Source organism: Carcharhinus amblyrhynchos, chromosome 17, assembly GCF_965287045.1.
Source record: "Carcharhinus amblyrhynchos chromosome 17, sCarAmb.v2.hapA, whole genome shotgun sequence".
In the NCBI taxonomy this organism is placed as follows: Eukaryota; Metazoa; Chordata; class Chondrichthyes; order Carcharhiniformes; family Carcharhinidae; genus Carcharhinus; species Carcharhinus amblyrhynchos.
The window spans coordinates 57365909-57378116 of NC_137340.1; the positions used below are offsets into that span (position 1 = coordinate 57365909).

Sequence of the window (12208 nt, forward strand, 5' to 3'; positions counted from 1 at the left end):
CCATTCTGGTTATTGAAACTACAGCTACCCTTTTAAAGCTCAATCCAGTTAATCCCGCTCCCGTCTTTCCCAGTATCCTGACAATTTTTCCTCCTTCAGATATTTGCCCAATTTCCATTTTAAAAAACTATAGTAAAACCTGACTTTAAGTTGCTCTGCGGAAAGTTCTTTTGCTTTAAAGTTGTTCATTCTTTGGCCTTTTTATTTGCAGCACCATTTTTGGCCCTCCCCTCCCCTGTGCTACATTCTGGGTCAACCTCCACCTGCAGACACATTAGACAGACACATGAGTGAAACAAGGATGGAGGGTTATAGTAGGGGCTATTAAATAAGGTCAGAACCTCGGGAGGCACCGGAAATGCAGACTTGTAAGTTAACGTTTTTGTCTTTTTATTCCGCAGGTGGAGGTCCACCTCGTTGTCAGACGAGGGTCATGCACACGGTGGGTCGTGCGTGGGCTGCTCTTGGAGGTTCTGGGAGTGGCCTAGTACTTCGTGTCGGTGTGTGTGCTTGATTGTGGACCAGTAGACGGGCGCCGCAACAGCTCGGTGACTATCACTGCTGGCTGTGCAGATACATGGATTTGGGCCTGTGTCTGTGGGAGTTTGTGCATTCTCCCTGTGGTTGCGTGGGTTTCCTCCGGGCGCTCCGGTTTCCTCCCACACCCCAAAGATGTGCTCTTAGGCTGATTGGTTTACTAAATTGACACTATTCTCCCCTGAATCTGGCTAAGTTAGGGGGTCCACTCGCATACACGCAGGGTAGAATAGGTGTAGGGTGATGCAGCGGCGCGGGCTCGTTGGGCCGAAGGGCCTGTTTCCCGTGCTGGGTTGTTCTTTGTTCTTTGCTCTGATGCCAGAGCTGCCACTGCATTCACCACAGTGCTAGGCTGCAGGAAGCATTTTCCATGCTCTCACTACTGCCATCCCTGGGAGACCCTCGCCAACTAGCACCACGCCCCCCCCCCCTCCCCCCGAGACCCTTGCCAACACCCCCCCCCCCCCCCCCCCCCCCCCCACCGGAGACCCTTGCCACCTACATTGTAAGCTCCCAGTCTTTGTGTTACAGATGGTGACGGCTTGTGCAATGCAAGCATTTCATGGACTGTTTGTTGCCAAACCAAACTCAGCAGACTTGACAGCAGAACTGAACGCTCAGATCATAACGGTGAGTGAAGACCCCACAATGGGATGGGCATGTGGGTGATCAGGCGAGGGTATGAGTAACCCTGGGAGTGGTCGGGGAGAGAAACAAAAGTTTCTGGACGGGGTGAGGATATTTGTGACCTGGAGGCTTTGGGCAGTGTATGTGTATTTGGAGTGGGGCATGATATATGAGTGATCCTGGGAGACTAGGAGCACTAGTTATGATATGGGGGGGGTGATGATTATTGGGGGTTTTAACGAGTGTTGCTGGTGCTTGTGTGTGGTGATTGGTATTTGAGTGCTGTATTTCCTCCTAAGGCTCTGTATGATTATCTGCCGAATGTGAATGACCTACAGCCTATCCTGGCTTGGCTCGCCGTCATGGAGAAAGCTCATATCAACTTGTGCAGGTAATGATTTTGCCTCGTTTGGGCCCTGCAGAGTACAGGATTATTTTGGATCTGTAGGATATGGGCTTTCGGTTTACAGTCATAGAGTAATACAGCACTGAAACAGGCCCTTCGGCCCACCATGTCTCTGCTAACCATCAATACTAATCCCATTTACCAGCACTGGTCCTTAGGCTGCTATGCCTTGACGATTAGAGTGCTCGTTCAGCTTGTTCTTAAATGTGAGAGTCTCTGCCTCCAGCATCCTCTCAGGCTGCATGTTCCATATTTCCACCACCCTCTGGGTGAAATAAACTTCCTCAGATCCCCTCTAAACCACTTACTCCTCACCGTAAACCTATGACATCTCTCCCACGCGGAAGATATTCTTATTATCTACCCTATCTATGCCTGTCATAATTTTGTATACCTCTGTCAGATCCTGCCTCAACCTGCTCTGCTCCAGGAAAAACCAAACCCAGCCTATCCAGCCTCTCCTCATAGCTGAAACTTTCCATCCCAGGCAACATCCTGGTGCACTCTCTCCAGTGCGATCTCATCCTTCCGATAGTGTGGTGACCAGAACCACGCACAGTACTCCATCAGTGGCCTAGCCAATGTTTGCTAAATTTGTACCAGGACCTCCCTGCTCCTATATTCTGTGCCCCAGCTAATAGAACCGTAGAAAATTACAGCTCAGAAACAGGCCTTTTGGCCCTTCTTGTCTGTGCCGAACCATTTTTTGCCTAGTCCCACTGACCTGCACTTGGACCATATCCCTCCACACCCCTCTCATCCATGAACCCATCCAAGTTTTTCTTAAATGTTAAAAGTGACCCCGCATTTACCACTTTATCTGGCAGCTCGTTCCACACTCCCACCACTCTCTGTGTGAAGAAGCCCCCGTAATATTCCCTTTAAACTTTTCTCCTTTCACCCTTAACCCATGCCCTCTGGTTTTTTTTCTCCCCTAGCCTCAGTGGAAAAAGCCTGCTTGCATTCATTCTATCTATTCCCATCAAAATCTTATACACCTCTATCAAATCTCCCCTCATTCTTCGACACTCCAGGGAATAAAGTCCTAACCTATTCAATCTCTCTCTGTAACTCAGCTTCTCAAGTCCCGGCAACATCCTTGTGAACTTTCTCTGCACTCTTCCAACCTTATTTACATCCTTCCTGTAACTAGGTGACCAAAACTGTACACAATATTCTAAATTCAGCCTCACCAATGCCTTATATAACCTTGCCATAACACTCCAACTTTTATACTCGATACTCTGATTTATAAAGACCAGTGTACCTACCAAAAGCACTCTTTACGACCCTATCCACCTGTGACGTCACTTTTAGGGAATTCTGTACCTGTATTCCCAGATCCCTCTGTTCAACTGCACTCTTCAGAGTCCTACTATTTACCCTGTAAGTTCTACTTTGGTTTGTTCTTCAAAAGTGCAATACCTCACATTTGTCTGCGTTAAATTCCATCTGCCATTTTTCAGCCCATTTTTCTAGTTGTCCAAATCCCTCTGCAAGCTTTGAAAACCTTCCTCACTGTCCACTACACCTCCAATCTCTGCATCATCAGCCAATTTGCTGATCCAATTTACCACATTATCATTCGGATCATTGATATAGACGACAAACAACAATGGACCCAACACTGATCCCTGCGGCACTCCACTAGTCACAGGCCTCCACTCAGAGAAGCAATCCTCCACTACCACTCTCTGGCTTCTTCCATTGAGCCAGTGTCTAATCCAATTTACTACCTCCCCATGTATACCTAGCGACTGAACCTTCCTAACTAACCTCCCATGAGGGACCTTGTCAAAGACCTTTCTAAAATCCAGGTAGACAACATCCACCACCTTCCCTTCATCCACTTTCTTGGTAACCTCCTCAAAAAACTCTAATAGATTGGTCAAAAATGACCTACCACACACAAAGCCATGTTGACTCTCCTTAATAAGTCCCTGTCTATCCAAATATTTGTAGATCCTATCCCTTATCACACCTTCCAATAACTTGCCCACCACCGACGTCAAACTTACTGGCCTATAATTTCCCGGATTTCTTTTGGAACCTTTTTTAAATAACGGAACAACATGAGCCACCCTCCAATCATCTGGCACCTCCCCCGTGAATACTGACATTTTAAATATGTCTGCCAGGGCCCTGCAAGTTCACTACTAGCCTCCCTCAAGGTCTGTGGGAATATCCTGTGCGGTCCTGGGGATTTATCCACTCTGATTTGCCTCGAGACAGCCAGCACCACCTCCCCTTTAATCTGTAAAGGTTCCATGACCTCCCTACCTGTTTGCCCTATTTCTGTAGACTCCATGCCCTTCTCCTCAGTAAATACGGATACAAAAAACCCATTTAGTATCTCCCCCATCTCTTTTGGTTCCATACACAGTCTATCACTCTGGCCTTCAAGAGGACCAATTTTATCCCTCACTATCCTTTTGTTCCTAACATACCTATAGAAGCTCTTTGGATTTTCCTTCACCATGTCTGCCGAAGCAACCTCATGTCTTCTTTTAGCCCTCCTGATTTCCCTCTTAAGTAGCTCCTTGCACTTTTTATACTCCTCGAACATCTGATCTGTTCCTTGCTGTTTGTACATTTCATACAACTCTCTCTTCCTCTTAATCAGCGTTACAATCTCCCTCGAGAACCAAGGTTCCTTGTTCCTATTTACTTTGCCTTTAATCCTGACAGGAACATACGAACCCTGCGCTCTCAAAATTTCTCCTCTGAAGGCCTCCCACTTTCCATTTCCATCCTTACCAGAGAACAGCCTGTGCCAATAAACACTTCCCAGATCCCTTCTCATTTCATCAAATTTGGCCTTTTTCCAGTTCAGAACTTCAACCCAAGGACCAGATCTATCCTTATCCATGATCAGGTTGAAACTAATGGCATTATGATCACTGGATCCAAAGTGTTCCCTCACACTCACACCCATCACCTGCCCTAACTCATTTCCCAATAGGAGATCCAGTATCGCATCCTCTCTAGTTGGCACCTCTATATACCAAGTAGAAAATTCTCTTGAACGCAGTTTACAAAACTCTACCCTGTCTGAACCTTTAACAGTATGCGAGTCCCAATCTACATGTGGAAAATTAAAATCCCCTACTATCACAACTTTGTGTTTCCTGCAGTTGTCAGCTATCTCTCTGCTGATTTGCTCCTCCAATTCTCACTGTTAGGTGGTCTATAATACAACCCCATTAATGTGGTCATACCTTTCCTGTTTATTAGCTCCACCCACAGGGCCTCTGTAGACAAACTCCCTAATCTATCCTGCCTGAGTACTGCTGTAACATTCTCCCTGACCAACAATGCCACCGCCCCCGTCCACCTTTTATCCCTCTGTCTCTATCACGCCTGAAACATTGGAACGTTGGAACATTGAGCTGCCAGTCCTGCCCCTCCTGTAGCCAAGTTTCACTAAAGGCTATAATGTCATATTTCCATGTGTCAGTCCACGCCTTCAGCTCATCTGCCTTCCCCACAATACTCCTGGCATTGAAATAGACACACCTCAAAAGATTATTTCCACCACGCTCAACCCTTCCGTTTGTGATTTTGCTTGAACTAACCTGTCTTTTTATCCCTGCTGCACTATCTGCTCTGGCACTCTAGTTCCAATCCCCCAGAAATCTAGTTTAAACGCTCCCCAATAACATTAGCAAACCTCCCTGCAAGTATATTGGTTCCTTTGTAGTTTAGGTCTAACCCGTCTCTCTTGTGCAGATCCCACCTGCCCCAGAAGAGGTCCCAATGATCCAGAATCAGAAACCCTGCCCCCTACACCAGTTCTTCAGCCACATGTTCATCTGCCCAAGCATCTTACTTTTACCCTCACTGGCACATGGTACAGATAGCAATCCTGAGATTACTACCCTCAGGGTCCTGCTTTTTAACTACCTTCCAACCTCTCTATACTCTGTCTTTAGGACCTCCTCACTCTTCCTACCTACATCATTGGTACCGATGTGTACCATGACATCTGGCTGATCACCCTCCCACTTTAGAACACTGTGCACGTGATCAGAGACATCCCTGACCGTGGCACCCAGGAGGCAACAAACCATGCGGGAGTCTCTGTCCCGACCACAGAACCTCCTGTCCGTGCCTCTGACCATTGAGTCCCCTATCACTACCGCTCTCCTCTTCTTCCTCCCACCCTTTTGCGCTGCAGAACCAGACTCAGTATCAGAGTTCTGGCTGTCACAGCTTGTCCCAGGTAAAGCATCCCCCACAACAGTATCCAGTTTAATTCCTGTTGTGGAGGGGAATGGCCACATGGGAACCCTGCTCTGCCTGTCCTTTCACATTTCCATTCCCTCTTCTTACAGTAACCCAATTTCCTGTGTTCTGCTGCTTAGGTGTAACTATCTCCCTAAAGCTACTGTCTATATACTTCTCATTCTCCCAAATTAAATGGATGTCATCAAGCTCCTTCTATCCTATCCATCCCATTCATCATCTTATACGTCTCAATGAGATCTCCCCTCATTCTTCTAAACTCTAATGAGAACAAGCCTAGTTTATTCAGCCTCTCCTCATAGCTCAACCCCCTCAACTCCAGTATCAGTCTAGTAAACCTCCTCGTCACTCCCTCCAAGGCCAAAATATCCTTGCGTAAGTGCGGCGACCAAAACTGCACACAGTACTCCAGCTGCGGCCTCACCAGTGCCCTATAAAGCTGCAGCAAGACCTCCCTACTTTTATATTCAATCCCCCTCGCTATGAAGGCCAGCATCCCATTCGCCTTCCTGACCACCTGCTGCACCTGCAGGCTGGGTTTTTGCGACTCATGCACAAGGACCCCAAGGTCCCTCTGCACCGTTGCATGCTGCAGTTTTTCGCCACATAAGTAATAGTCCTTCCTACCATTATTCCTACCAAAGTGGACCACCTCACGTTTGCACACATTAAATTCCATTTGCCATTTCCTGGCCCATTCGCCCAGCCTATCTAGATCCTTCTGCAGACTCTCCACACCCTCCGCACAATTTGCTGTTCCACCAATCTTGGTGTCATCAGCAAATTTCGACACCATACACTCAGTTCCCTCCTCCAGATCATCTATATAAATGGTGAATAGCTGAGGCCCCAGCACCGACCCCTGGGGCACTCCACTAGTCACCAACCGCCAATCCGAATAGCACCCATTGACCCCCACTCTCTGCCTCCTATTTGACAGCCAATCCTCTATCTAATGCTTTGCTAGCAGCTGCAGCTGGATGCATCTCTTGCAGGTCAGGGATACTGGAGGTCTCCGTGATCTCCCACATCCTGCAAGAGGAGCATTCCAACATCTTGCCTGGCATTTTTTTCTTCCTGAAAAGAAAATAAACTTTCCGAAAAAGGAGAAAAAAACCTACTCTCGCCTCTGCCTGTTTACACTGAAGTCCATTGAGCCAAAGCCCTTCAGCCTTCGCTCTGCTCCCCGCTGTATAGAGTGGTCTGCTGTTTATAGTTTCACCACTAGTTGGCGCAGGCGCCCGCGCAGTTTTTCCAGTTTTAAAAAAAAATTTGGAAGGAAAAAAGCCCACAACGAAACTTAAGCTTAACGAATGAATGAATCAATAAATAAATAAGCAAACACTCGCTGCGTTACCCTCAGCATGAATCTCTCCCTCTCAAATCTTGCTCTGGTCGCAACAATAATGATGGCAAGCATTCCGTATGCCTCCTTCACCCACCGTCTACCTGGACTGCCACCTTCAGGAATCTATGGAATTGTACACCAAGGTCCCTTTGCTCCTCAGTACTCCTTGGGGACCTACCATTCATTGTGTAAATCCTGCTCTTATTAGATCTCCCAAAATACATCACCTCACACTTACCAGGATTAAATTCCATCTGCCATTGTACTGCCCAATTTACCAGCTGATCAGTGTCAATCTGTAACCTCAGACTATCCTCCTCACTATCAACAACACCATTAATTTTCATGTCATTTGCAAACTTACTAATTATACCTTCTACACTCACATCTAAGTTGTTATTGTATATATTAAACAGCAAGGCTTCCAGCTCTGATCCCTGTGGTATACCACTGGTCATAGACTTCCAAACACAACCCACTATCCTCATTCTTTGCTTTCTAATAACAAACCAATTTTGGATCCAATTTACCAACTTGCCTTGGATTCCATGGGCTCGAACCTTTTGGACCAGCCTCCATGTGGGAACTTGTCAAAGGCTTTACTGAAATTCATGTAAACTGCATCAACTGTGCTACCCCCACCAATATATAGAACATAGAACACGACAGCACAAACAGGCCCCTCGGCCCACGAGTTGCGCCGATCACATCAACACCTACCAATCTATTAGACCTATCTATAACCCCCAATCCCATTAAACCCCATATACTCATCCAGAAGTCTTTTAAAAGACCCCAGCGAGTTCGCCTCCACCACCACTGACGGCAGCCGATTCCATTCACTCACCACCCTCTGAGTGAAAAACTTACCCCTAACATCACTTCTGTACTTTCCTCCCCGCACCTTAAACCTGTATCCTCTCGTAGCGACCGTTTCAACCCGGGGAAATAGCCTCTGAGAATCCACCCTATCTATTCCTCTCAACATTTTAATAAACTTCTATCAGGTCGCCTCTCAACCTTCTTCTCTCCAGGGAAAAGAGACCCGGCTCCCTCAACCTAACTTCATAAGGCATGCCTCCCAGTCCAGGCAACATCCTTGTAAATCTCCTCTGTACCCTCTCAATAGCTTCTACGTCTTTCCTATAGTGAGGCGACCAGAACTGCGCACAGTACTCCAAATGAGGCCTGACAAGGGTCTTATAAAGTTGCAGCATTACCTCCCGACTCCTAAACTCAGTCCCTCGATTAATGAAGGCCAGTACACCATACGCCTTCTTGACCACCTCCTCCACCTGCGAGGCCGATTTAAGAGTCCTGTGGACCCGGACCCCAAGATCCTTCTGCTCTTCAACACTACTAAGACTCCTGCCCTTGATAGTGTACTCGTTCATCCTGTCGGTCCTGCCAAAATGGACGACTACACATTTATCCGCGTTGAAGTCCATCTGCCACTTCTCCGCCCAGTCCTGCATCCTATTTATGTCCTGCTGCAACTTTTGACATCCTTCCAGACCATCCACAACACCACCGACCTTCGTGTCATCAGCGAACTTACTTACCCATCCCTCCACTTCCTCATCCAGGTCATTTATGAAAATGACAAACAGCAAGGGTCCTAGAACAGATCCCTGGGGCACTCCACTGGTGACTGACCTCCATTCAGAAAAAGACCCATCCACAACCACTCTCTGCCTTCTTCAGGCAAGCCAGTTCTGGATCCACAAGGCCAAAGGCCCTTGGATCCCATGCCCTCTCACCTTCTCAAGAAGTCTTGTATGGGGGACCTTATCAAACGCCTTGCTGAAGTCCGTGTACACCACATATATGTAGTTACCTTTTCAAAAAAACTCAATTGTTTGGACAAGATCTCCCACTTCTGCCCCCCCAACAATAGTATGCTGAAATCCCTGTCTTTCCAAGTGTGGATTAATCCTGCCCTGCAGAATTTTTTCCAATTTCTATACCACTGACATTCTGTTGGATGTGGGGTTTATTTCAGGTTCTGTAGGATATGGGATTTCTTATGAGGGTCTATAGGATATGGGATTTTGGGGTGTAGGATATGAGATTTATTTTGGGGTCTGTAGGACATGGGATTTATTTTGGGGTCTGTAGGACATGGGATTTATTTTGGGGTCTGTAGGACATGGGATTTATTTTGGGGTCTGTAGGATATGGGATTTATTTTGGGGTCTGTAGGATATGGGATTATTTTGGAGTCTGTTGGTTATCAGGTGTAGGATATGGGTTTAATTTCAGTGTGTAGGATATGGGTTTATATAAGTGTCTATAGGATATGGGATTTACGGTCTGGGACATGGGAATTATTCTGAGGTCTGTGGGCCATGGAATCTATAGAGGGGTATATAGGAGGTGGGTTTATATGGGGGTCTGTGGTATATTGGATTTATTTTGGAGTGTGTAGGATATAGTGTTTATTTGGAATTCTGTAGGATGGATTTATTTCAGCTGTAGGATATGGGTTTATATGGGAGTGTGTAGAATATAAGATTTATTTGGGATCTGTAGAATATGGGATTTACTTGGGGATCTGCAATATGAGATTTATTTCAAGGTTTGTGGGATATGGAGTTTATTTAGGTGTGTGTGGGGTTTGAGGTTTTATTGCTGACCTGTGCTCTTTGATTCACTATGTCCACTCTGACCTTCTGTTGTTAGGTTGCAGGGTTCGCAATGTTTGGCTCATCTCCCTCGCCTCTTCTCCACAGCTGTTAGTTGCCTCCTATCACCCCACTCACAGCTGATGGCAGCCGCAGCAGATACCATGAAGGTGGGTTAGAGTCATTGTGTTTACTATAAAATTGTTGTTCCCAAGTCACTGAAATCTTAATATGGGAATGATCCCACAAAGTTATCTGGCAGAGGCTTTGAATCAGGCGCATGTGTATTTGGTTGAAGCACACCAGCCATCATGGCCTGAACTGGTGATTGAACCTTTCAGGACAGAGATAAACTGTGCAGTTTGATGTGGTGAATGGGTCAGCTCCTATTTGCAGTGACCTGAGACCCCTAGGTGTTAGGAGTCCACATAGAACCATCGAATGTTTATAGCCATTCAGCCTGTCTTGTGTCTGCTAGCTCTGTGAAGGAACAGTTTATCTCATGCAACTTCCCAGCCTTTTCCCAGTCGCCCTCCAAATGTTTCATTTCAGGTAAGGATTCAATTGTCTTAGAATGCAACCATCAAAGTTTAAAAGTTTAAAGTTTTTATTTATTTATTAGTCACAAGTAAGGCTTACATTAACACTGCAATGAAGTTACTGTGAAATTCCCCTAGTTGCCACACTCTGGCGCCTGTTCGGGTCAATGCACCTAAGCAGCATGCCTTTCAGAATGTGGGAGGAAACTGCAGCACCTGGAGGAAGCCCACGCTTCACCACTACATCCCCAGGCAGATCCTAACCACATGCTGTGTGAAAACATTTCTCCTCATCACTCCATTGTTTCTCATGACAATTATCTTTAACCTGGTGTTCTGTGGTTCAGAGTCCTTCCATTGGGAATGTTTTTCCCTATTCCAGACCCTTCATAATTCTGAATATCCCTATACTCTCAACCTTCTCTCCAGGATCTCAAGATCTTTTCCATCAACTTACCAACCACTGAGGTTAGACTCACCAGTCGGTAACTTCCTGGGCTACCTCTGTTCCCTTTCTTGAATATAGGAACCACATCCACAAACTTTTCCAGTTTCTCCAAGTAATTGCAAACCCTTGGAGCCATTCTTGTGAATCTTTTCTACATCCTCTTTAATGCCTTCACGTCCTTCAGAAAGTGTGGTGTCCAGCACCTGAGGCAGTACTGAACGTAGTGGAGGGTTCTAATTGCTCCTGCTTAATACTCTTCATCCAGGTGCTGCTGAGAGAGTGTGTGGCCCCATTTGCGACTGATATCGGAGTCTTTGGTTCATCTTCCCCATCAGGAGCTGCCTCCTTTGTTTGTAAAATGTTCAGGTGAGATATTTGAGCTTTCAATTGACTCACTGTGATCATCCCACTGACTGCATGTCATTGTGGGGGTGATTGGAGAATGGTCAGTAGGGTGGATGTGGTTAGTGTGGGGGTGAGTATGCAGAGCAGTCAGTGTCGGGGAGAGTCAGTGTTGTGGGAGGGTTGTTAGAAAGGGCCAGTATGCAGGAGGGTGCTCATTGTGGGGCAGGAGCTGGATAGGGTCAGTGTTGGACGGTGACTGGGGGAAAAGGGTCATAGTGCTGGGGAGATTGGATAGGGTCAGCGAGGGGGAGGGGACCGGGTCAGCGAGGGGGAGGGGACCGGGTCAGCGAGGGGGTGTGAGTAATTCTCCCCTTTGGGAAATGTATTAATCAAACAGTAAATCGGTCGAATAAGTAGAGAGTCTGCGTGGTTCAGAGTGCTGTGATTGGTTAGATTTCTGTTCCACCCTGCTGATCGGTTACAGTTTACTTTGCAGGGTGGTGCAGGATGGATTGGCCTATCGCTTCTACGCTTCGTGGGCTTTCGTTTTGCAAGTTCTCAGCACCTTCTTTGAGGTCATTGGTTCACAGGCCTATCCAGTAATGAAGCAGGTGAGGCCACGGGAGCAGGCAGCTGGAGAGGAGGGAAAGTGCGAAAGTGAGAGAGAGAGGGGGCTGGATGGAGAGAGAGAGAGAGGGGGGGCTGGATGGAGAGAGAGAGAGAGTGAGGGCTGGACGGAGAGAGAGTGAGGGCTGGACGGAGAGAGAGTGAGGGCTGGACGGAGAGAGAGTGAGGGCTGGACGGAGAGAGAGTGAGGGCTGGACGGAGAGAGAGTGAGGGCTGGACGGAGAGAGAGTGAGGGCTGGACGGAGAGAGAGTGAGGGCTGGACGGAGAGAGAGTGAGGGCTGGACGGAGAGAGAGTGAGGGCTGGACGGAGAGAGAGTGAGGGCTGGACGGAGAGAGAGTGAGGGCTGGACGGAGAGAGAGTGAGGGCTGGACGGAGAGAGAGTGAGGGCTGGACGGAGAGAGAGTGAGGGCTGGACGGAGAGAGAGTGAGGGCTGGACGGAGAGAGAGTGAGGGCTGGACG

The 12208-nt window shown here is 47.3% G+C and overlaps 1 protein-coding gene across 1 annotated transcript in view; it reads left to right on the forward strand.

Annotated features, from left to right (window-relative positions):
• rrp12 (ribosomal RNA processing 12 homolog) overlaps nt 1-12208 on the forward strand; it is an 81451-nt gene that overhangs the window by 31326 nt on the left and 37917 nt on the right. The window contains exons 9-13 of the mRNA XM_080206017.1: nt 1069-1167; nt 1464-1555; nt 9846-9957; nt 11040-11140; nt 11616-11730. Of these exons, the coding sequence (XP_080062143.1) occupies nt 1069-1167; nt 1464-1555; nt 9846-9957; nt 11040-11140; nt 11616-11730 (519 nt within the window). The remainder of the gene's footprint in view (nt 1-1068; nt 1168-1463; nt 1556-9845; nt 9958-11039; nt 11141-11615; nt 11731-12208) is intronic.